This window comes from Athene noctua, chromosome 1 (assembly GCF_965140245.1).
Source record: "Athene noctua chromosome 1, bAthNoc1.hap1.1, whole genome shotgun sequence".
NCBI lineage: Eukaryota > Metazoa > Chordata > Aves > Strigiformes > Strigidae > Athene > Athene noctua.
This window is the reverse complement of record NC_134037.1, coordinates 205,470,976-205,497,439: the sequence shown is the minus strand read 5'-3', so window position 1 is coordinate 205,497,439 and position 26,464 is coordinate 205,470,976. Positions and strand designations below refer to the sequence as shown.

Genomic DNA, 26,464 nt, shown 5'->3' with positions numbered 1-26,464 from the left:
AGGGCTACAATCTTACAGGCATCATGGAGGCATTGGAATGGACTGGAGTGTTGAAATGGAAGGATACAGGACTTTAGGAAGGACAGGCAGGGGAGATGAGAGGGGGTGTCACCCTCTATGTCAATGACCAGCTGGAGTGCAGGGAGCCATGCCTGGGGATGGATGAGGAGCCAACTGAGAGCTCATGGGTCAGGATTAAAGGGAGGGCAAGGACAGGTGACATTATAGTGGGTGTCTACTACAGGCCATGTGACCAAAAAGAGTGAGTGGATGGGGACGACTATAGACAGATGGGAGCAGCCTCATATTCACAAGCCCTGGTCTTCAGCTACCCCAGTATCCATTGGAGTGACAACACAGCAGGAGACAAGCAACCCAGGAAGTTCCTGGAATGTGCTGGTGATAACTTCCATCTCCAGGTGACAGAGGAGCCAAAAAAGAGAGGTGCTATGCTGAATCTTGTTCTTACCAACAAGGGGGGGCTGCTGTGAAGTGTGAAGCTGAAGGGCAGCCTTGGCTGCAGTGACCATGAAATGGTGAAGTTCAAGATCCTTAGGGCAGTGAGGACGGTGCGCCGAAAGCTCAATGTCCTGGAGTTCAGGAGATCAGACTTTGGCATCTTCAGGGATCTGCTGGGCAGAGTAACAAGGGATAAAGCCCTGGAGGGAAGCGGGGCCCAAAAAAGCTGGTTATTATCCAAGGATCACCTCCTCCAAGCTCAGGAGTGATGCATCCCAAAAAAGAGGAAGTCAGGTAAGACTGCCAGGAAGCCTGCATGGATGAACAAGGAGCTCCTGGACAAGCTCAATCATAAAAAGGAAGCCTACAGAGGGTGGAAGCAAGGACAGATAATCTGGGAGGAATACAGAGAAAGTGCCCGAGCAGCCAGGGATCAGGTTAAGAATGCCAAAGCCCTAAGAGAATTAAACGTGGCCAGGGATGTCAAGGCAAACAAGAAAAGCATTTACAGGTATGTTGGTGATAAAAGGAAGACTAGGGAAAAATTTCCCTCTCCAGAAGGAAACGGGAAACCTGCTTACCTGGGATATGGTGAAGGCTGAGGCAGTCCATGACTTTTTTCCCCTCAGTCTTCCCCAACAAGGGCTCCAGCCACACTGCCCAAGTCACAGAAGACAAAGGCAGGGACTGGGACAATGAAGAACCACCCACTGTAGGAGAAGATCAGGTTTGAGACCATCTAAGGAACCTGAAGGTGCACAAGTCCATGGGGCCTGATGAGTTGCATCCATGGGTCCTGAGGAAACTGGCAGATGAAGTGGCTAAGCCACTGTCCATCATACCTGAGAAGCCGTGGCAGTCCAGCAAAGTTCTCACTGACTGGAAAAGGGCAAATATAACCCCCATTTTTTAAAAGGGGAAAAAGGAAGACCCAGGGAAACACGGGCCAGTCAGTCTCAACTCTGTGCCCAGCAAGATCCTGGAGCAGATCTTCCCAATAACTATGCTAAGGCAGATGGAAAATAAGGAGGTGATTGGTGACAGCCAACATGGATGCACTGAGGGCAAATCGTGCCTGACAAATTTGGTGGCCTTCCACAGTGGGGTTACACTGTTGGAGAACAAGGGAAGAGCAACTGATGTCATCTAGCTGGACTTGTGAAAAGCATTCGACACTGTTCCTCACAACATCCTCGTCTCTAAATGGGAGACACATGGATTTGATGGATGGATCACCCAGTGGATAAGGAATTGGCTGGACGGTCACACTCAAACACTTGTGGTCGATGGCTCGATATCCAAGTGGAGAGCAGTGACAAGTGGTGTTCCTCAGGGGTTGGTATTGGGAGCGGCACTGTTTAACGTCTTTGTTGGTGACACGGACAGTGGGATTGAGTGCACCCTCAGCAAGTTTGCTGATGACACCAAGCTGTGTGGTGCGGTTGACATGCTGGAAGGAAGGGATGTGCCATTCAGAGGGACCTTGACAAGCTTGAAAGGTGGGTCCGCAAAAACCTCATGAAGTTCAACAGGGCCAGGTACAAGGTCCTGCACATAGGCTGAGGCAATCCCAAGCACAAATACAGGCTGGGAGATGAGTGGATTGAGAGCAGTCCTGCAGAGAAGGACTTGGGCGTACTGGTGGACAGAAAACCGAATATGAGCCAGCAATGTACATTTGCAGCCCAGAAAGCCACCATATCCTGCGCTGCATCAAGAGAAGTGTGGCCAGCAGGTTGAGGGAGGCGATTCTCCTCCTCTACTCCACTCTTGTGAGACCCCACCTGCAGTACTGTGTCCAGCTCTGGGGTCCCCAACATAAGAAAGACATTGACCTGTTGGAGCTGGTCCAGAGGAGGGACATGAAGATGATAAGAGGGCCGGAGCACCTCCCTTTTGAGGACAGGCTAAGAGAGTTGGGGTTGTTCAGCCAGGAAAAGGGAAGGGTCCAGGGAAGACTTTATAGCGGCCTCCCAGTACTTAAAAGAGGGCCTACAGGAAGGATAGGGAGGGACTCTTTATCAGGGATTGCAGTGATAGGACGAGGGGTAATGGTTTTTACCATTTTACCTTTTTGAAAGAGGGCAGATTTAAATTAGATATAAAGAAGAAATTCTTTACTGTGAGGGTGGTGAGACAATGAAAGAGGTTGCCCAGAGAGGTTGTGGATGTACCCTCCATGGAAGTGTTCAAAGCAAGGTTGGACGGTGCTTTGAGTGGTTGCTCAAAGTTGAAGGTGTCCTTGCCCATGGCAGTGGGGTTGGAAGTATATAATCTTTAAGGTCCCTTCCAATCCAATCATTCTATGATCCTATGAATTGACGGATCCTAAACTTATAAGAAGAACGTTGATTTTATACTTCAACTCTGTCTTCCTAAATGCTAATCCTATTTCACGAGACCATTTGTTGCAAAATACTAAATCCACTAGTTAATGAAATTTCTTAGAAAATAAGGATACGATGAAAATACTACTCTAGAGTACCAAGCTTAGTCTTACTTTAAATTTAAACTAACAATATCCCAAATAATTATTACCAATTCAGACATTTGGGTATTTGGCATCTCCTTTTTCAAAGCTAATTAAGCAACTTAGGGCTCAACCAGGTGAGAGCTTGGAGCAGTTTAAGAAGTCTCCATCTTCAGATGAAACCCAGTAATTGATTCTGTGAAGCCACCTATTCCTTTGAAAGTTGAAGCAAAGTAAGTTATGTCAAGGTCCTGCAGAATGTTTTGATTTTTAACTGAAATAGATCACAAACACTCATACATTCTGTTGATGTGCCTTGTCTACAGGGATGGTATCTTCCAACTACAAATACTCATCTAACCAAGCTCTAAGACTTCCCTCCTTGTGAATTGCTAAGCAAAGGGGGAAGAATTACCTAGTCTTAAAAGATCACAGAAGAATCCACTGTTAGAATTAACTTAATCCTGAGATCTTACATATCTCCAAATGTACATACTACTTCAGCTCAACTCAGTGTTTCACTTCATAGTGAAACCACAATGGCAAATGCCATTTCTAAACATATCCAAGCATCTCAAACTCATTACATATAGGCTACAGTAAAGGGATCATTTATCCCTGAATTACACTATCTCGGACAAACAAAAGTTAGCACTAATTCTACAAATAAAAGGTTATTGTTTCTCCTCTGCCCACTAAAACAGTAAAATTGTTAGTTTTTCCACATACAACTATTCCCTCCCAATGTGTTCAGATATGAACAGTAGAGCACACAGTTGAAAAATCAGGGCCCACAGGTTTAATAACAGCAAATACCTCTTGACCAACTGCAATATACCTCATATCTTAACAATGATCTCTTTCACACAGGAGACCGAACCATTTCCAATCTATAGGAAAACCTCCATAATACAAACCTCCAATATTCACGAAACTCATCACTACAGCCTACTTCGCATGCTTAATTAAATTAGCAGTGAACTAGTAGATGATTGACAGGTGACTACACAGAACAGAACAAAACAGAAACACAAAACCCAAACAAAATAATTTTAAGAAGTCATAGCATATGAGCAAACAGTTGATCACCTATTTAATATCCAGGCCAATGTTATTCACATGAAGTAAATCGTGAACTCATCATTTTATATCACTCAGAGATTGCCAATGCAGATGGCAAATACATGCAACTGAATCACTGTCAAAGTTGAAGACAAAGGAAGGCAAAATGAATAATACAGCAGTTTTAAATCACCTTATGAATTCCCAGAGAAGCTGCATTAAAATTCAACAAAGATAATAACCCATAATTCCCTTCAGAACATACCTAAACAGTTGTCAGCTCTTGCTGTCTCCAAAGCCTATGCAGTGGATTTGTCCCCACAGTTGTGTTTTAAAACAGCAGGACAGAATGAGAACAACAGATTAGTTCCTTGCAAATATCCTACCAAAGATGGTAACACAAAAAACTGTATGTTGAAAAAAAGTAAAAGAATTGTAGAATTTCAGTGAGACATAATTACAGGCCATATAGTGTGTTAAATGCTCATACTTTTTTTTTTTTTAAAAAAAAAGCTGAAGATCCTGGCTAAAAAAATCTGTGTATTCCAAAATCCACCAAACCCACAAACAAATCACATCAGACAAACAAGCTGCAGTATACCCTGAGCTTTATAAAACCCATTATTTTCCTTCGGAAGTTTTCCAGTCTGTCACTGATATTCTTCTGATCTCCTGATTGTTTTCACTAATATATATATCTTCCCCACAGTACCCTCAAATCTTCCTCAGACATTTTATGAGTCCTTATACCCAAGCAAAAAGAAATTCTTACATTCATTCACTCAGACATCAGGTGAAAATAAGCACTAACCAAATCAGTCTCTCTTCCATGGCTTTTGTCTCCTTTAGAGAAGACCAAGAATGACAGTTCAACAATTACACCTATGCTAGTGAAAAACAAACAGATTTCTGGAACGATTGTACACAAATCTCACAATGCCTTGTTGCAAGAATAATCAGGTTATTTATGAAAGACTTAAACAATCTATCTACCAGATAGTAGCATTGGGATGCTGCTGATGAAAAAACAGTCTATGTCACTGAGAACACAACCATATCAGTACCATCAACTCAGGCTTTTCAGTGTTTGTTTTACTCTCATGCTCACTCAAGTTCATCAGTAAAAGCAAACTAGCATCAAACATGTCTTGGTAACTGTATTTGAAAGACAATACAAACGCAGTCCACGAGTCCTGAAGGCCTTAGAGTTTTACCCTCTTTTAAGTACTCCAAAAGAGTCATGCTACCATGCATCTATTAATAACAATTTTAAAAATTCATCTTTGATAGTTCTTCTCTTACTGCTTGTAAAAAGCTGGTGACCTAAGTACTATATAAGTGTGACAGTCAAATCCAGAAACAATGACACATGCAGTTGACCTACTGTTTAGGGTCACACTTTCCTTTAATATATAAAAATCTAGCAGGACAAAAGGAAATAGGATGTTAGAACAAACTAGTAGATACCACTTTTCTGTAGGATCATCGTAAAGCAGCTGTATTTGATTAGAAACATAAGCCTGATGCAATGGAATGCATGGAGGGGTTCTTGGTTGTTTTCTCCCCCTCTTTCTTACTAACAAAGACTATTCCACAAAGAAAAATTACTGTCTTGGTCTGACCTAGAAAGCAATGCAGTACCAACTCTTAACTTGAACTAGAATTATCAGTGTGGACTGACAGTATCAGAGACTTTCTGGATCTCATGGATTTGCCAGCAGAAGGAAAACATTCTGAGAGGACAAAGGATGTTTTTTCTTTGCTTAGGAGACATTAAGTCTGTTTTTTAAACTATATGTGCGTATTTTTAAAATGCTTGTTCTTTACCTATACTGAGATCAGCTTACACATGGAACCAAGACAGTTTTTGCTATTTTTGACTCCCTCAATCTATGCAGAATCAAAGTCAGCTAAACTCAAATAAAATGGTCTTTACTCCTTATTTATCCTATTATTTGTGAATGGCTAGAAGAACTGTTCACAAAAGGAAATTCATACCACCAAAATGGAGGCATCCAAGGGTAAAACTTCATGTTTACTTAATACAACAAACCACTGAGAAGTCATATTCTGCTACAGCCACTTCCCCATATTTGGTTACCTTTTCCTAAAGCTTTTCATACAAACATCAAATCACAGAACAGCCCAGGTTGGAAGGGGCCTCCAAAGATCATCTAGTCCAACCTTTTGTGGGAAAGGGAGCCTTGATGAGATTACCTAGCACCCTGCCCAGTTGCATCGTGAAAACCTCCAGTGATGGGGACTCTGCCAGATCTCTGAGATGTTGTTCCAGTGATTGTTCGCACTTTCTTTCTTACATGAAGGTGAATCCTCTTCCAGTACAACTTGTACCCATTGGCTCTTGTCTTCTCCATGTGGTTCCTTGTGAAGAGACAGCCTCCCTTTATTTGTAGCTGCTCTTTCCAATCCAGACACTACCCTTTCTTATACAGACACTAATGTTCAAACAGCTGCCTGATGGGTTGGACCAATCTCCATTCTCAAAGGTAAAAAATTATAGCAAGGGCAGAAAGTAAAACTGGTTGTGGTGGTTGGTGGGGTTCAGCTAGAGGATACATGGGTACAGCGGAGAACAGGACTGCAGTTTGGAGGGACCATGACAAGCTGGAGGAATGGTCTGAGAAAAGCCTGATGAAAATCAAAAACAGGACACATGCAACAGTCCAGGCTGGGGAGTGCAGAAAAGGATTTGGAGTTCCTGGTTGACAAGTTCACAATGAGTCAGTAGTGTGCCTTTGCAGTAATGAAGAAGGTTAAATGCACACTGTGCTATACTAGCTACAGCATACCCAGCAAGTCAGGGAAAGTGGTTATTCCTCTCTACTTAGCTCTTATGAAGCCACATGAGGAGTACTGTTGTGTTCAGTGTGGTGTCCAGTACAGGAAACACATCAACAGCCTGGAAGCCCACTAAAGAACCACTAAGATGGTTCTGGCTAAGGCCCAGAGCAGAGCAATCTGATCTATGAAGTTAACTCTACTTTAAGCTTTTAGACTAGAGGTGACCTCCAGAGTTTCCTTCCAACCTAAATTGATCTACAATATATGATAAAAGGAAGCTAGATTGCTCCATTTTAGCAGCCTCCTGCACTTCTGTCCAATTGAAGTGACAATGGAAATGCATCTTAAGTTACAAGCCTAGTCCTCCTAAGCTTCTACACAACTGATAGATTTTGGTACCTCTAGAAGATGACTGCAAGTGCCTTAGATAAACTATTCCTCTGCCTGGCCATCAAAAGGAGTCTGTCTCTTTCCAGTGACTACACAGAAGGAGCAGGGAGAAAAGGCTTTTAAACTGCATGCCCAAGTTAGATGCTTAAGTTGACGAAGTAGGGAAACCTCCTGAAGGTTCAGCCATTAAAGCCTGAGAATACCACACACATAATGGACACAAGACAAAACACAGCTGGCTTATGAGGCTCAAGGTCAAGTTTGTAGGGATACTGGTGGTGGAGACAATCTAGGATTCATCCCAGAGTACCGAGGGAGTTAGTGGATGTTATAGCAGGACCCCTCTTGATAATCTAACATAGGTCTTGAGAGTCTGGGGAGGTTCCTGCTGACTGGAAGCTAGACAGTGTTATTCCAATCTGCACAAAGCATGTGAGGGAAGACCCAGGGAACTACAGACCTGTTTGTCTAACCTCAGTTCCTGGAAAAGTTATGGAGATTATATTGAGTGCTACTGAAAGGCATTGAAAGAATCATGCAACCATCAGGCACAGTCAACATGGGTTCACGAAGGGAACTCCTGTTTAACTAATTTGATATCTTTCTATGATAAGGTCACCTGCCTAGTGGATGAAGGGAAGGAGGTGGATGTAGTTTTTCTGGATTTTAGTAAGGCTTTGGATACTGTCCCTCACAGCATCCTTCTGGACATGTCCAACTGTGGGATGAGTGGGTTCATGGTGCATTGGGTGAAGAACTGGTTGAAATGCAGAATTCAAAGGGTTGTAGTGAATGAGGCTACATCTAGCTGGTGACTGGCACCACCAATGTTCCTCAGGGCTCTATTCCAGGGCCAGTTCTGCTCAATATCTTTATCAACAATCTGGATGAAGGAGTTGAACGCATTATTAACAAGTGTGGTGATGATACCAAATTGGGGAGATGCTGTTGACCCTCTTGAGGGGCAACAGGCTTTGCAGAGGGATCTAGATAGACTGAATCATTGGGCTGTGATTAATGGGATGAAATTTAATAACTTGAAATGCCAGGTTCTGCACCTAGGACAGAGTAATGCCAGGCACAAGTATAAATTGGGAGAGGAGTGGCTGGAGAGCAGTTCTGCAGAAAGGGATCTGGGGGTGCTGGTCGACAGCAGTCTCAGTATGAGCCAGCAGTGTGTCCTGTCAGCCAAGAGGGCAAACCACATCCTGGGGTGCATCAAACACAGCACAACCAGCTGGTCAGAAGGGGTGATTATCCCGCTGTGTTCAGCGTTGGTGCAGCCTCACCTTGAGTACTGTGTGCAGTTCTGGGCCACGAAATTTAAGAAGGATGTGAAAGTCCCTGAATGTGTCCAGAGAAGCGCAACAAAGCTGGTGAAAGGGACGGAAGGAATGTCCTGTGAGGAACAGCTAAGGACCTCACAGGCTTGTCTAGTTTGGAGAAAAGTAGGCTGAGGGGAAACCTCATTGTTTTCTACAGCTTCTTGCAGGGGGGGGAATGGAAAGGGAGGTGCTCATCTCTTCTCCCTGGTACCCAATGTGGTAGTGGTTCAGAGCTGCATCAGAGGAGATTCAGACTGGACATTAGAAGCATTTCTTTACCCTCTCATGGTCAAACACTGGAACAGGTTTCCTAGAGAGGTAGTTGTCTGTCAACTAGTAGTAGGTCTACTAGTAGTCAACTAGGTAGTAAGCCTGTCAGTGCTTAAAAGTAATTTGGACAATGCCCTTAATAACATGCTTTAACTTTTGGTCAGCCCTGAAGTGATCAGACAGTTGGACTAGATGATCACTGTAGGTCCCTTCCAACCAAAACAGACTACTGTATTCTATCTAACCCACTTTGCTATTTACAAATTAATGGTTTTCACAGCAAGGCACATCCAGGATGAGCAATGAAACTCACCCAGGCATTTCAAAATCAGTTTTCTGACCACAATCATTCTAACCTGAAACCTTGACTCTGAAATGTCTGGGTTTTGTCACATTGCTCATCAGCCAGCAGCAAATCATGTAAGGTTCAGAGGAAATACATACTCTGAAGCTTGAGTTTCTCCTTTCAGGCTCCATGCAAGATCTGCTAAAGGACTATTAGTGCTCTCCACAGTGCTAGAAATAACTTTTCATTCTCTTATTTAGGACATGCCATAAAGGATCTGCAAGAACCTGAAATTGTCACCAAGCTACCCAAAATGAGGAAACTGTTGGGAGAGACTCAAGTATGTAACTTGGATACAAATTCTTGAGTACAGAAAAAAAAAAATTTAAAAAATTTCTTTAAGAAGTTGCTGAGGAAAAAGGAGGCAGTGAAGGTGACAGTAAACATTGAAAATTGATCTGAAAGGCAAAAGGCACAACTATGCTGGCAGACTGTAGTCTTCCTTGGCAAAACTGCTTAAGAGACACAGATCTAACCCTATTATGATGTAATGTCCAATAAAAAATACAAAGTGCTGCTTAGTATTGTCTCCACGACATTTTCCTTCTTCTGTATCAATGACAAGAATTTCAGTACAAGAATACTACTAAAATGACACTGACATCTAAAGGCCATCAAACTGGCCTTTGCAATTTGTACAAGCACTAAGAATATCCCTAACCAGCATCCACATCACATTCTTAATCATTCCTGAGATGTCCTCCATAACAAAATAATTACAGATTCCTACATAAAAGTGTCTAATGGTCATCCTAAGAATTTGGCTCTTGAGTTCTTCAAGCAAAGATTATTACCCCTGCCATATAGGTCTACCTGTACCAACAAACTGGAAAGCACATAGCCAATATTTTGATTTGTCTAATTTACTCTAGCACTAAGAGGAAGAAACATCAAAGCACAATCATCCCTGTAAAATAGATAAGAAAAGAATACATGAGAAAGCAAGATCCCAAGGCCAATTTTCATCAAGAAATTATCAGTTTAGTTGAAAGAAATGAAACCTACTCAAAGGGGAGAAAAAAATATCAGATGTGAACAGGAATTACCATAAGTACCATTTGAAGTGGTGAAGATGAAGTCAAGCTTATGATATCAGCTGTGGAAATATGCAAAATAGTTCTAAACAATCTAAACTCAATTAGAAAGATCTATTTGCAACATTTTAGAGCTCACTGTGGACTAACTTATCCCACTCGGCCTGCACTAAGCTCCTGGATGCCATGACTATTGGTAAGCTAGATCACCTGAAGCCAGCTCAGGTACCTCTGTAATACACTGTCAACTCTGGTTAAACATTACAGGCTATGCCTGTTCAAATGGTATTATACAAGCTCTTCACAACACAGCTCCTCATGGGTTCAACCAAATGATTTCCGTATTTCCTGTGGTGGGGTACATTCAGATACCAGACTGCATGTTCTGTATAGCTTTTCATAATAATGAATTAATGTATTCTTGTGTGTTTATTTAGCAGAGCCCCAAGACAATTTCTTCACAACTGTATTTGAACTGCCAACCTGCATTCAGATCAAATAATACAACAGATCTTAAAGCTCACTTAAAAAAACATCTACAAAGGAATTGTTCATGTTAAATACAGCTGTCTTACAAAAACTTTATGAGTAACACTATATTCAGGATATATATGCCAGCACTTGCATATTGCAGGAATTTAGAGGGCTTACTCATATGAGTAATTCTTTACAATTCATTAAAAATACCAGTAAGGTTCCTAAAGTTTGTTCCCATTTAAGCCATCCCAACAAAATGGCATAAAGTCTACTAAAATGTTTAAGAATATATATTTATAGGTTTGATTTCTTTCTAAAATACAAAAATATTTCTTTATGCTTCTAAACAATAAAACATCTAACAAATAAGTCTATTATAAAACAGACTTTTCTTAAAATAATTTTAAGTGTTTAACAGGAATCAGGGATAGCAACCCTTCCAGTTCTTCTAACAATAAATACCTGCTAAAGCAGTTGGGGTTTTTTTTAAGATTTTATGAGGGTATAAACATTAATAAATTCAAACCACATCAAGATGACGTTTTTAGTTTTGCTGTACTTCAGTGAAATGTATGAATGCAGAAAATATACACAATATAAAATTAAAGGGGCAAACAGAACGCTTACTTTCTCTAAATGCTTTACAGTAGCCAAGGAATGACAACAAAAAGAACAGGGCACACAGTAGGTCTGCTCTGCCAACAATCCCAGCAACCTTAAAAAAACAAAAAGAAAAAAGAAAAAAAATAATTTCAGATTACCAGAATTTACTCTTAGAAAACCTGAGATGAAGGTACACACACACACATATACAAAGCGAAATGTATAAAATAATATCTTTGCACCACTTTTCCTTTTTTTAACATGGTTTGCTAGATCAGTAATGCCCAGTGTTCTAAGCCACATCCTAATTTTGATTGGGTATTGCTTAGTATCAACTGGGTAAATGATTTGGCTTTAATTTATGAAAAACTGCTGGTTTAAGAAATGAAGGAGGACCTCACTGAATAAAATGTAGATTCTGCCAGATTCCATCTGGTTTTGGATCAAGTCACCTTTCAGTAGAATTCTTAGCAAACATCTTGAACCCCAAGAAAATCAGCAGCTCTACTGAAATGCAAATCAAGACTGTCTACTTTCAGAAGACAAGCCAGCCTTCAAATGGCAGTCTGAACACTCAGAGTGGGCACATAGCTTCCAGTCTGCAGAATCGGGGGAAAAAAAAAAAAAAAAATCCCCCCTCCAGAAGTTTTTTGTGTTATTTAATATATATTATTGCATTAGGGACAAAAAGCAGAAACTTTGGTTCTTGTATAGTGCACCAGTTGTCCCATTTTGTGACTGGAACAGAAAGAGGAATGTAAAAAGATAAATTGTATCTTCATTTTGTTTAAAGGCACCTGCTAACCCTCCCTTAGGAAAAGGGTTTTTTTTCTGTGTCAATCTGACATAATGGAACAACTATTTCTAAGTAACATCAGAAAGAGAAGTATAGAGGCATGAGAGTCGGACTGAATCCACTCTCCCATTTTATTCTCGGCTTCACTTTAGCACTGTAAAAGGAAAAACGGTTGGACTCCTAAATTCAGTTCAGAAAAACTTCTTGATTTATCCAAAGCCATGCATCTAACTTCCCTGTTTCTTTGTCTGTCTTATAGAGGAATTGTGAGAATTAACTCAGCTGTGGAGTGCTTTGAAAGGTGAAAATAATGAAGTGTCATTCTGTTTCAGGAGCTGCTCTCAGCTAATGAGATAAAAGTAAAGGTGAACTGACACAATTTTGAAAATAAATGTCAATTTGTTACAACAAAGAGATTAAGGGGCTAATAACACACATACAGCCTCTGATGATTCCAACAGTATGATACAACCCAAATGCAGGATCAGTCCTATACTCTCTGCTAATAATGTAAACAAAAAAACCCTCTTTTTAAATTAGTATCAGGTATATCCTTATGTCCATATTTCATTTAGTATTTCACACTCATTACAAAGAATAAGCATTTTGTAGAAGACAGAACTGTAGCACAAGAGTGTTTATTTGTAGATAGAAAAAATGATAATGACAGATGTTTTTCTTACATAGGTACTGAAAAGCATTAAACTTTTCAAGGTTGTTTTACATGACAGTTTGTTTTGTGCTGTATATACCAAAATCCAAAGCAGCGAACAGACAGATTCTTCACAATTTCATGTCAAAATATGTCATCTCCTTTCAAAACAGGATGTCATGATACTTAAAACTCACAGCTTTAAAATAATGAGGAGTGCTTTTTGAGGAGATGCTGCCTGACACACACTCATGCTAGAATGATAGCAGTATCATGACTGCTTCAGTGCAGCAAGATTTAACATTCACTGTGTAAATGATTAGAGGCCTCTGTTCACTCCTGGATCTCAGAAGAGAGATGGTATGTAAGCATGCTACTTTTTTCCTCTTCTTCCAGTGTTTGCCCAAAGCATATTCAAGTCTTCAAACCTCACATATGCAAGCAGACAGTATCACTTGTAATTTATTTGACATGACCAAGATCTTATTAATATTTGCCTGCTGATTTAAATATATTTTTAGAGTCAAATGGAATGAAGAAGAAAATAATGACAAAGGAGTCAATAGTAGGTTTATTACAAAGTTAAGACTCAAGTAAAATTTCTCTTTACTTATCAGAACACCAAAAGCACTGAAGACTTGTTTTATTTCACTCTGACATCTAGAACTGGTTTTGGAGAACAAATACAACGGGCCCTTCTGACACTAGCACAATGCACTCTCACAAATAAGTTGTTCTGCAGGCAAGCAAACACCAGAGAATGATGGGGAGATGTTATAGCCGTACTGCCAAAAAAGCTGCCAAATTACTAATACATAACTTTGCACCATCTCTAGGTTTCCAATACATGCAGGGTCCCCAGTCGGCTGAGAGGCCTAGCTTTCCGTAACCTCTTCCCCATCAATCATGTGCAAAGCAAATGAAAAAAGCCAAAAAACCACGACATTGTGAATAAATGAAAAATCAGTGCCACATATATAGAATAAGGTGCACTGAGGAGTTAATGTTCATTACTAGCACAAAGATCAAAGCTAAAGTTAGTACTTTTTCAGTAGCCCAGTCCTTCCAAACTCTAAAAAAAAATAAAAAATAAATAATGATTCCTGTATTGTGATTGTTTCATTTTTTCATGATTACAAGATCAAGCAATCAGGGACCACATCCTGCAAGCCCACTGGCATAAGGGATTTCTTAGTGATGAGTGCAAAAGAGCTTTTTAAGAAAACCATCTCCTCTTCACTAGAATTTCCATACAAGGACTTTGATCTTTGGTCAGGTATTTTAATTGGTTGCTAAGCATGTGCCATGTTTCTATTCTGCATCTTTACAGCTTCAGCTTCCAGCCACTGTTATGCTTTTGTCTGCACTATTAAAGGGCCTACTACTCTCAAATTTGTGTTCTCCATGTACATAATTACAGACTGTGATAAAAAAAATTCCTTTAATCTTCTCCATCTTAAAAAAATAAAACCATGGTGTTCGATCTTTCATGACACGGGATGATTTCCAGTCCTTTAATCATTTTCATGGCTCTTCTGAGCCCTCTCTGTTTTACCCAGTGTCCTCCTTGCAGCATGTATTCAAAACTGGATGCAGTTCTAATACAGTCACATACAGAGTTCATATAATATCCCTAATCCAATTTTCTATCTCCCTCTTTTTTTATAAAAGCAACTGGAAATGAAATGTGGTTTTGCGTTTGCATTCAATTTATCCTCCATTCTCCTTGGCTGCTCATAAGCTAATGTATCTATGAATTCTTAATCCAATAATTAGGGAAACTCTGTAGTTTAGAGCTATCTTTCTTTAGTTATTGTACTTAAATGATTTAATTTATCTTCTTTAATAAGGTCCAGCCCTGCGGAATTACAAACTTTTGGATGTGCTAACCATAATATTTGATTGTTCTCATAAGACATGTGCCAAGAGAAGCATTAAGAATACATAAAAGCTGGGTGTAGACTATAAGGCTATGTCAGAGCTGATTAATCAAGATGGTCAAGAACTTATAAGACAGAAATTGTTGGAACTAATTATTCAGTACTTACACATTCTGTGTGCACTGGATGTACAGCAAACAGCAAAGCAGCTAGAAGAGATGTCTTTGGAGCCAGGTTTAGCCTTCTTCCTTTAGTAGTGAATTGCAGTCCACCCAATAATATTGAGAACACATCAACCATCAACACTGAGATAGTACAATGCAGTATTATATTGATGACATGGAAACCAACTGGGTAGAAGCCTCCAGCAAAAAGGTAATTAATTCTATGTAGAAACAAAAACATCAAGGCTAGGAATTATATCAATGGTAAGAGATCTGCAAACAGAAAACCTAAGCAACCCCATAGCAAGATCATATTAGACAGACACACACAAGAACAAAAGTCTGAAAATAACAGCAGACCCCAGCATGTATGGTATTACCTCTTAGCCCCCACAGTCAGCCAGAAACAATGTCCTGATCTTTACTCAGAAGTATTCATATGGGATACCATATTCAGCATAATATCTATCCTCTCCAAAGACATATGTTAATGCTGTTATGTTAATCATACCTACCGTTACTTAGAAATGGCTTTTGATCAGCAACATAACTTCAGTGTTGTAATGCAGGAGTGTCCTGCAGAAAAACAACCCAGCCTACTGGGGAGATACCCTTGGGCTTAAGAGAAACTATGTCCAAAAACAACCTGATGAAATTATTTTCATTAAATCCACACAGTGAGGAAACTAATAAGCATTGAGACTATGATATCCACTGACACTGTAGCTGAAAAATGTCCTAGCATTTGTACTGATGATGTGGAAACCATCTGGGTACAATCAGTATCAATCCAGAAAGCAGTCAGTTAGTGCATCTTAATAACTAAGCTGTGAGACTGGTTAGAGAGAGGTTTCATGCAAGTATCAGAAGCAGAAGGAAGTGTAAGTGAAAATTCAGTCAAAAAACCTATTCGAGATAGGAACTCTGCCATAAAATGGAGAGGGAAAAGAAAAGGGAGAAACACCTTGTTATTATTCATATACTTTTATCAGTAGGTGAGATACACAGAAACTTAGTTTGGATAGGGGATTTTATATAGTTCATTTGGTCAGTCTGCATCTGGCTTAAGTGAAATCTATTTAAAAGACCCTAACCTATTATAAATGTGATACACATAAAAGCTGGAGCTTTGGGAAATTAAGAAAACCGATTTCTTACTTGCAAAAATAGCATTTTACGGACCATCTCCACATGCTCATCTATATTTTCAGATATAGTAATGACTGTATCCCAGTTCGCTCTTTAAACTAACCAGGATGTTACTAGAGATGGAATATACCACAGAGACCTTGAAAAGAAAGGAAAGCATGTGCTGAAAGCTGTAATAGGTTTAAGACTCTGACACATTCCATTCAGTTTCATATTTTCCTTGAAGAAAATGTGAAGAAAGCCCAACAGACAGTGAAACCCATACTGCTAAGTACTTAAAACACTGACACTGCACTCAAGAGTCAAAGTTTTTGCTTCCATATGAGGACTAAGAGTGGGAAGACTTCTTATGCAATCACTTAGTCCCTGGCTTAGTCTGGAACCAGTACCAGGCCCCCATTCACAACACTGAGTTGCATTGAGAAAATAAAGAAGCTTAAGACTGAGTTCCCGAAGATTCTCTGCATTACCGTACACAGTTTCTACATGGTCTACTGCTTGCTCAAATCTTTGTGCAAAAAACATGAGCTAGGCATCTACAGAAGTAATCCTCATAAACCTTTAGTTATATGAGAAAAACAGCAAGTTATATATACAGACAGACATATCTCTCACTAGGATTCTCAGACACAAACACTCACTTGAAGTTAGAATATCAGGGGGAAAGAGGTGGGAAGACTATTCAGTGACCTAGTGGCAAAAGGCAATGATAGATTGATTCTATTTATAAAAAATCATTTGACAGGTCACCAGGAAAGCAGAGAACAGCAACTACAATAGCAGTGTAAGTGGCAGCATAGCTAAGTGAAGGGAACATACACTTCCTAGCTCTCTGATGATGTGACCTACATACTGAACCATACTGTCCCTAGTACTGAGGTACATAAAAGCATAAGATGCAACCTCTGAAACTGAATCACTGAAATACAGAATGACAAAATAATATATACTTCAGGAAAGAAACAATTTGAAAATTAAAACTTAATTTGAGATTAAGGTAGCAAACAGAAAAATCATATTCAGCAAAGGTCTCCCGTTCAGATACTTTGTATCTCTCCTTTTCTGTTGTGTCCTCTCTATAATCAATTAAGCCAATATATGTTTAAATAAATAAATAAATCAGACCTTGAGCAAAAAGACAAGTCTCACCTGAAAGTTAGGACAGTTAGTGGTCGATATGACTTATGACTGGTATTGCTGCTCAGTTTGCTACCCCAAAAGTCGTGATGCCACAGGTCACCAAGTGGGGTTTCTGCCCTGAGGTCCTGAAAAGAAACATCATAAATTACTAGATTCTTAACATTTCAGTTTTGTTCAAAGCAGCTAAAACACAAACAAGTCCTAACTAATACAAGCTCATGCTAACATGGACATAGCAGATACTTCCTTGGCTCACATCTGACATTTGACAAGGTACCCAAGTTTGCAGTGACAGTCACATCTTGGATGCCTGTCATTATAGAGGCCAAGATCCTTGGATTCTGTAAGAGGCATAACTACATGAAATTTACTAGACCTGTGTGTATTCATATCAGTTGATAATCTGGTCAATAGTCGAGATATGAGACACACAAAAAAATCCCTTTACCTTACAGTTTTGTAAAAAGCCTTTAATTTTAGGTCTAGGTTATCTTGTGGAGGAGGCCAACTACAACCTGCTGCAAACAGCTACTTTTCTACCAGTGTCAGTAGCACAACTACTAATGAAAACATGAAAGCAAGGAGGCTAAAGATAGAAAACAACAATTAGCTCTTTTTGAAGCCTTACTTTGCACAGGACACTATTCAAATAGCTTTTTTTTTTTTTAAACTCTTAATACATGAAACCAAGAATCAAAATCTCAACATACTGATCCAAAAGATGAATAGCAGAAGACAGAAAACTAACAAATTATTTTAATTTGGGGTGGGGGTAGGGGACTTAAGAAAAAACACTGCAGAGGAGAAGTCCACGCTTCCCTTTTATCTTAAAGCCATGCTGATAATGAAAAAAATCCAAATAACCTAGACTACTGAATGGAAAACACACACTTTGAAAAGGTAAAAAATAAGGACCTTAGTAGCATCCACCTCAGTTTTCTGTGAGGACAAGCTGGGAAGTTCAAACTAACATATTCATGTTGTACTTACCCCTATTCTCCTGCTTCCCTGGGTCAACTACATACCAATTTATGCTATAGCAAATGTGCATGTTAAATACACTTAAGAAAGAACCTAAGAACAAAATTGTACTATCAAATAAATAGCTTTTGTGTAAGTGCTGGTATTACACCTGCAATCAACCACAAGTTACTCTACCCCCACCTTCTCCCCTGAAATTGTTTAAGAGATCAACAAGCCAAAGCAGATTAACAAGCCAATACAAACACAAGTAAGGAGACAAACCGGGTTGCTAAACCCATGTAAGGTCTTACAAAGCCTGGTGTCCTATGCCTTATTCCTCCTACATCTCCATCTACTTACAAGATTCCCACATTACAATACCCTTGGTTCACTAACTCCAGTTCCTCTCAAATGCTGCTACCATCTCACTTGTTTCTACAGTATCTTGAGCACCTCCTGTGGTCTCCAGTATCTTCCATTTCATCCTTAGCTAGCATTTTTGGCCTGCCAACAAGGCAAGAGGGAACACATACCACTGCTTGTCCCAAGGTACAGCCAAATGTCTGGGCCATGCTGACTGGCTGCTGCTACACTGAACTTAAAATAACTCAATTTTTTTTTGCTTCTCTCTTAACACATTCTGACTTGCAATCCATCCAAAAAAAAAAAAAAATCCACGAAGAGATTTATTTCTATCACTTGATCAAATTCAGCCAGTATTATTTTAACCACTGGTTAAAAATAAGAATTAGGAAGGGGAAGTGGGCTAAAAATCCTCACACATTGTCAAACGAAGTGAAGCATTCTCTAATAAGTTACTAATCAATACACAGAAATGAGAGCAGGCTAACACTGTAGTCTTTGAAAAATCCTATACCGCAGCTGTCAATTAAGGGATTCTCAGGGAAAATCTTAAGAAATCAAGACTCACAGGGGATCCAACCTGGGCTTAAGAATTATCAAGGTGCAAAACTTCTTTGCTCTCTCATAGATGTTTCTACTGCCAAGCAATAGCTACAACTTTCTTCTCCCAGGACTGCAATTTTGGCCTTAAGCACCTAAATTCCTGTTCCATTCCTCACCGGTATGCACAAAACCTAAAGGTCATAATTTGACTCTCAGAGCAGGAGTGCACTCAATCAGCAGCCCACTAAATCATTATAGCTGATTTTCCAGGGGCAAGTTGGGACTGGGTTCTACACCAACATCTCCTGAAGTCTTTGCATTCTGCAGGGGACAGCTGTTTGTGGGTGTTGTGGCCTTCGGAGGGTTTTTCCAACCAAGAGCACTGCTCCTTATGTACATTTGCCAAAGAAAGGGACTATGAAAAAGAGATGTTTTTCTTTAGTATAAAAATTTTAGAAGTATGTCTTCTATGCCACAGATGGTCTTCAATAACTTGAGATGAGAAATATATCTGAAATGTGCAAGGCTAGATTTCCCTTTCTGCTACAATCAGTCTTCTTTTGTCTTCCATAGGAATACAGGAAAAGCTGAATACATGGAATTACTTAGCAATTAGATTACACTTCCATATGACCTAAAAATCTTCAGTCATGTATCTTGCACTTGTATCCAAGTTTTGTAAGAGAGTTTCTTACATTAAGTTTTCTCACTAAATGGACTTACCCTAAAATAGGAATGGTTTGCTCAGAGAGGCACATCTGTTTAAAAGTTACGTTATGATTTTCTCTTTAAGAACAGAAAGTAGGTATCAAAGGATCTCTAAATATTTGACTCGCAGGAGCTTACAGGCAGCAGAGTTCAATACTGGAAGAAAGGTCAGTTTTTCTGTATAAAGGCTTATGGAAATGACACATTGTGTCTGAAGCTCCTTCTAATCCAACTTTTTCTCTTGCCAAGCTAGTAAATAAATAAAGACAAAAGTCACTATTGTGTACCAGTTAAAATGCTGCTTAAAATGACAAGAAAGCATCTGGAAAACGGCCTTGAAAGGTAGTATAATCTAATAACAGAACGTTCCACAATATGGTAGGCACGGGGTCAACTAACAGTGTATCTTTCACTAAAAAAAAAAAAAAGAAAGATTGGAGTGGTGGTGGTAGCTAGTAAATTAACAGAAAGATCACTGTGTGGTATCCAGGAAAATACTGGTATAGTAATGCTCAGTAAATCTAAAAATTACTTCACCTGCTGCCTCTCCCATCGAATAGGAACAAAATATGCTATATTTTGTTTAATAAACTGTGCCTTTGCTAGATGCTCTCCCTCCCCATTAAACTGGTAAACTTGTTGTCTCTGAATTTTTCTCGTGAATTTTGCATTTCCATATATTCATATGACCCCTGTGTTAAAATTATACTGTCACAAAAATCTCATTTAATTTCTAGGGAATAATAAAGGATTTTGATGTGAAAAATAGCATAAGCCTCATAGTTTTTCAAATATACAGACTAGACATGAATTAATCTATTTAAGCATTTGGCTGAATTTCTCAGCATTGCCAACAGCTATAATCCTGGTTCAGGTTGTTGTGCTGCATAGTTAAATTGAAACATTTTGAAAGTAAAGACTGAAAGAAATGGAGAAAGATTAAAAGTGTGGAAATTGCACATGAACGAAACAACCTGCCTTGTTTCAACATCAGTCTTTTGTTCATTCTTTCAGGAAATTAAAATATTATAATTGTGCCCCAAATAAAAGTTTACAGAATGAAACATTGCCAGGAGCTGTGTTAAAACATGGTTCTTAAAAAAAAAAAAAAAAAATCACTGTAGGTGATCTTAATAAGTCTATAGTATTCTCTTAGAAGCTTTGAGATTTATTTCCAATTTGGCAGATGCATTTTCCTCACATACATTTATAACTCAAGGTATGATGAGTTACACAAGCATAATACAAATTTGTCTAAGAAAACAGTAATTCTGTGGGATTCTAAAAGGCACATGGCAATAAATTGCCTCTAAATCTTGTGCAAGGCAAAAAAATGTGAATTGTGTTCTTCTAGCAGTATGAGTCTCCAGATTATCCTCCTTATAAACCTATGGCTTCAGGAAAACAGAACCAACAGGTGAGTGCAATTCTTTTTACCCTGTGCTTCTCTTTCCAAACATTTAACAAGTACCTTCCAGAACAGCATAAGAGCTGTAACACCAAGACCCACTCACGAGCACAGGCTCGCTAACTGCTACATGTGATTACATGAAGTGTCTCAGCAACTGAAGACACTCTACTTCTCAAAGTCAAAGTCAAAACAATCTCAGCAAGAGGTTTGTTCGAGTCACATGTTAATTTCTAAGCCTTTCAAGAACTGTTCATTGCATGTATGATCAGTTTTAAAATAGAACACAAGAATACTCTGCCTCTATTTCAAAAAAATACTGTTGTCACGGGAACTTTTAAGTGGGGAAGGAACACAGGAAGAGGAAGCTTTCCTTGCTCCCGTAACACTTTTATTGTATAAATCACAGCTGGAGAACCCCTGCACTCTACAACCACTTAGTGACCCATTATGTACCTTGCAACCAGAGTAAGTTTATTTATTGGGCTTATTCATCTGTCACCCTAAGAAGATAATGAAAAAAAATCTCCTATTAACATCAATGGGTATTAGAAAAGTCTACTGCATACTCTCACTGACTTAGAAATGAGCATAAAATTAGATCTATAGGAAGTCCTGATGTGCAGGTACTCTGTGAATAAGAGTTACTAAACATCACATTGAAATTTGCTGCAAGCTTTGATAATGTTTTCTTAGATGACAAGCAAAGTCCATTTGGTATGACAAAAAGAGCTCCCTTCCCCTTGACCAGATATCAAGACTTCCTAAGCAGAGCACCTCACTTGGAAAAGAATGAAAGGGGACATGTTCTGAGGGGAAAAAAAAAAACCAACCACCAAAAAACGTCTGTTTAATTTGTTCACTCTTTTGTTTATGCATTAGAACCCACATAATGTTATTCAAACAGCTTTAGGAGTAAGATTTTGTTAAGTGTACTTAAGCTTCTAGCTTTTCAGAGCACTGCTGTGCAGCTTGTTTGTCAATCTTAAATAAATCTTACTTAAAAAACCCCTTACTTTTAAAATAACAAAACAGAAAAATAAACTTCAAAAAAAAGAATATCAAAAGGAAGCTCATTACTAGGATGGATATTTTGGGCCTACCTAGGTACCTGCTGTCATTATTTCTTCTCCTATGACCGTTTATGTCAAAGAGCATGGAGGGGCAGGGAAAAAGAGAGACAAACCTTATTATTGATGATGGCTTCAGAATCATCAAAGACAAAATCTCCATCATAGCTGTTAGCAAAACAGAGGAAGGAAATTAATGCCACAACCATTTTAGCCCAGTATGATGGAAGGAGAAACCATGATACGTCACGGTCCAGATTAGGTTCTGTTTGTGCCATTCTGTGAAATGCTTGTTCCAAGTTGGGAGCTTCAGCATTATGTTGGCTGCAAGTCTGAAAGAAATACATACAAATGCAGTTATAGTTGCATTTCACTAGAAAAGAACTTAAAAATGGAGAGTTGGGTTGGGAGAGAAGAATGAAGTTTCATACAACCTAACATTTTATTCTCTCAGTGCGTTTCGTAATTACTGGAACATCTGTAAACATAATTTTGTACTTCAAATGTGGAAGAAAGGCACAGTTTCTCGTGACTGGAGCACAGAGATAAAGCCAAGAAATTCTTAGATTCTAAGTTAAAGCTTTGGCACAGGCAAATTCTAAAACCTTGAGCAAATCACTGTTTTTCTGTTTCTTACTATTCTTTTCTAATTACAAACAGGGGCATCATGGAGACTGTGGAGCATTTATAAAGGTCTTAGGAAAATGATAAGCACTATAATTTCCTTCAGAGTGTGAAAACCAAACATCATCAATTGCAAAAACAGCTCAACACTCTTCCGTTAATCGAATTAAAGGACCTAGTCTTACACACAGCCCATAAAGGGAATTCATACAAACACCACAAGCAGACATATACAGATAACAGTTAATGGACTAGGCCCTAAATGTCAACAATTCAAACAACGAGACAACAAGATGCGTGCAGCGAAAACCAAAGTAGTGCTCACTAGATCACTCGGCACGCCATAAGTACTGTATCGGCTAAATTCTGCTGCTGTACTCATGGACTTACGAGGTTGTTCAGGTAGATTAAAAAGACGATGCAATCCAACAGCACTAAGTGATCAGTGTGGAGGTACTAAGGCTGGAGGTTTACCCATGAGCCACCTTTACTTGGAAGGTCTCTTCTGATGCTCGAAAGCCAGCCCTCTGCCTGGCCAGCATCTCTGCCTCTGCTTCTCTGGTGCTCCCACACCAGAGTGGCCTTATTATCAAGTGCTACTATAAACGGCAGCAGGAGGAGGTTACAAATGGAAAACTACAGTAAAAGCAGGGCAGAATACAAAGTTTTTCTTTGTAAACCCCAAGAATGATAGGTACATCTAGTAGCCCAGCTTCACACTTTCTTATTTATTGGCTTTTTAAATCAGCTGTCTCACCCCTGAAAACATTGCATTTGATGTCTTCACACGGTCTAGGAAAAAGCTCCAGTCATTGGGCTTCTTGAACAGACCTGACCATTAGCACTGCTAAGGCAATTGCTTTGTAGCTTTCCGTTTGCAATGCTAAATTCCACCCTCCGCGTATTCCCAGTCTCTGTGCACACGGACATCTCACATGCACACCCACAGACGGTGGTGAACATTCCTTGTCACAGCAGTGCCCCTTCTCCCTTTGGGGACTGTATAGCAGTGCTCCCAAATTCAGGTAAAGGCAGCAGCGTGGAGCTGTGCAACCTGAGAGAGAATGGAGCAGAGCAAAGCAGACCAACCACTTTACAAGCAAAACCTTTTCTCAAAGTAATTCAGCCTAGTTCGACAAAAACAAAGACTAAAAGCAATTCCTCTGCAATCAGAGAGAAGTGCATTGCGCTGCTCCTAACAGCACAGACACAGCATCAATGCCCGCTACGCAATTAAAACATTTCATACTCAAAATTCATTTTGCCCGGAAAGTTTCTCCCATGCCTCTTTTCTATGTATTCGATGTCCGTCTGCTCCCAGTCCTCTCCCCGCGGTGCTGGCCAGTCCCCGGGGGCTCCCTTTGCCAGGGCAACGCGTTAACTGCCCGGGCGGGCTGAGCACCCACGAGGGACCGCGGCCCCCGCCGCCGCGCACGTCCCTCCGAGCGCCGGCCCGAACCGCTCTCCCGTTGCCGACCGGCTCACAGGCGGCTGCCGGGTCCGCGCCTCCCCGCCGCCCTCTGCAGGGACAGGTGAGACCGAGCCGACCCCGGGCCGGCCCCACCGACCCATCGCGGACACCCCCCGCGGGCTGGGGGGGGGGGACACGGCTCCGGGTCCCGCCGGAGAGAGCGGGCGCCACGGGGAGGCTCGCACCGAGAGGTCACAACGGCCCCGCAAACTTGAGGGCGTCCCGGCCGCCCGGCGGGCGGTCCCAGGGAAGGAGCCCACCCGGGTAGACAGCGGCCGGCGGGCGGGCAGGGGCGAGGCTGCGGGGCGGGCGAACCCCGCCGGGAGTTTCGCGGCGGCCCTGCCCCGCTCGCCGCTCCCCTTTTGTCCTGGCGGCGGCGGCCGCCGCCGAGGGGGGTGTCCCGGCCCGGCCCTCAGCCCCGCCGCCGCCGCCGCCGCACCCGCTCCCCTCCCCGCGCCGTCCGGGCCGGTTCCGCCAGCGCTCCGGGCAGCAACCGGAGCAGGGCCACGGGCTGGGCCCCCCCTCAGCGACGGGGCCCCCGCACGGCGTTACCTGCGAGGAGAAGGAGCCCGCGCGGCATCTCCCACCCGGGTGCGAAACTCTCCCGCCCGGCGAGCGCCCAGCCGGAGCGGCCGGCGGGGGAGGGGCCGCGGCCGCTTCGCCTCCGGGAAACATACTCGGAGCCCATTGGCTGCCTCGCCGCCCCACCCCTCCTTCTCCCCGCCTCCCGGGGCAGATCCGCGTTCCTATTGGCGGCGGCGGCGGTGACGCGCGGCAGGCCGGGCCGAGGAAGCGGAGCGAGGAGATCAGTCGCGGCGGCGGCAGCGGGGCCGGTGCGAGTCGCTCCCCCTCCGCCCCGAACCCCGCACCCCTCCGCCTCGCACAAAGGCGGGAGCCGGGGCGGCCTCCCCTGGGGGCGCCGCGTTCCCAGAGCCCGCCCGGCGCTGCCCCTGCCCCTTCCCGCGGCGCGGCGGTCGTTGTCCCGCGCACCTGGCGGGCCGGGGCCGGGGGGAGCGGCTTGAGCGGGCTCGCCCTGCCCTCGCGCGCCACCGCGGCCGTTAGTGCGACCGTTGCCAGCGGGTGAGCCTGGGGCGCGCGCGAGGCTTTCCAGCGCCGCCGGGGGGGGGTGGTGTGTGTCTCGCCTGTGGCCCCGCCCGGGGTGAACCCGGCGGGCGCGGGGGGCGGCTGCTGCCGAGCCTCGGCCCTTCCCCTGCAGCCGAGGTTCCTGCCGTGATGGGTTTACGCGAGGCGAAATCCCCCCTGAAAAAAAAAAAACAAACGTTGCAGGGCCCATAGGGTAGCGCGGGGTGTGTGTGTGTAGGGGGGTGTCGCCTCGTTGGGCCGGAGCCGTGGGTGCCTTGGGCTGCCTCCCGTGGGTGCCGCCTCCCGGGGCGGGTTTGTCGGTGGCGCTCTGGGGCACGCTGTGGCCGAGCGCTCCCGCATTTCCCGCTGAGGCCCCTGTCCTACCGGGCTAGTGGCGGGGTGCTCCCCGCGGGACAGCTACCGTAAGGAAGCAATAAAAAGGCTTTATCAGGTGTACTTTATTCGTGCGTTTCATCACTGCGATTTTCTTGTAAGGAAGTGTGATTAAATGCTGAACTATACCACCAAATGTTTGGCAGAAGCTTCCCTAAAAACAATAAAATCTAATATACTGAAATTGGATGAGAAATCCTGGCTGTGAGCCAGGCTGAAGCATAATTTAAGAGTGGGATTTTTAAGATGTTTGCATTACCAAGTGTCAAATTAACAAGGTTATTTTATAGCTCCTTCGAGGCTTTAACTCTCAAGAGGAAATGCTACTTTGGGAGGCTTCCAGTGGTTGCCACCCATAATTGTCTACTTGACACCTGCTTTGAAGCATCTGCTGTTACAACATGGACAACTCAGCTGCTTGTGAGGCAGCAGCTGAACCAGCACAATTTCCAGGCTAGTGTATTATTCAAGTATATGTGATGCCTCTGCTTCTAAGATGGTAGTCTGTAGCTGGTGCTTGTTTAACAGCCACCACAAAACATCTGAGGTGCTTCTGGACTGGGAAGTGCTGGAAGGTGGGTGACCTGTTGTCACCAAGCACACAAACCTCTGTTTACTGGTCACAAACTTCTGTCCCTTTGTTAAAAGACCTAAAATAAATACACAAAGACTATGACTTGCAAGCCAGTAAATTGTGCCCTGTACTTTAAAATGATCTTGTCTGTTCTGGCCTTGTCCCTGGCTGAGAGATACAGGTGGGAATAATCAGTAAGCTTTGTATTTTGTAATTTACAATCATAAAATAGTAGAGGTGAAAGA

At 41.9% G+C, this 26,464-nt stretch overlaps 1 protein-coding gene across 4 annotated transcripts in view; it reads right to left on the bottom strand.

The window, feature by feature from the left end:
• Window positions 1–24,818, bottom strand: part of TMTC4 (transmembrane O-mannosyltransferase targeting cadherins 4) — a 63,932-nt gene extending 39,114 nt beyond the window's left edge. For 3 of the 4 annotated variants that reach the window (XM_074910908.1, XM_074910918.1, XM_074910927.1), the window contains exons 1-5: window positions 24,722–24,818; window positions 22,191–22,406; window positions 17,029–17,144; window positions 14,735–14,951; window positions 11,263–11,350 (exon numbers count right to left, since the gene is read on the bottom strand). In XM_074910908.1, coding sequence (XP_074767009.1) covers window positions 11,263–11,350; window positions 14,735–14,951; window positions 17,029–17,144; window positions 22,191–22,352 — 583 coding nt within the window. In that variant the 5' untranslated portion in view covers window positions 22,353–22,406; window positions 24,722–24,818. Of the gene's footprint in view, window positions 1–11,262; window positions 11,351–14,734; window positions 14,952–17,028; window positions 17,145–22,190; window positions 22,422–24,721 lie in introns of those variants that run through there. The other variant, XM_074910899.1, reaches the window with a different exon arrangement.
• Between the last annotated feature and the right edge of the window lie 1,646 nt (window positions 24,819–26,464).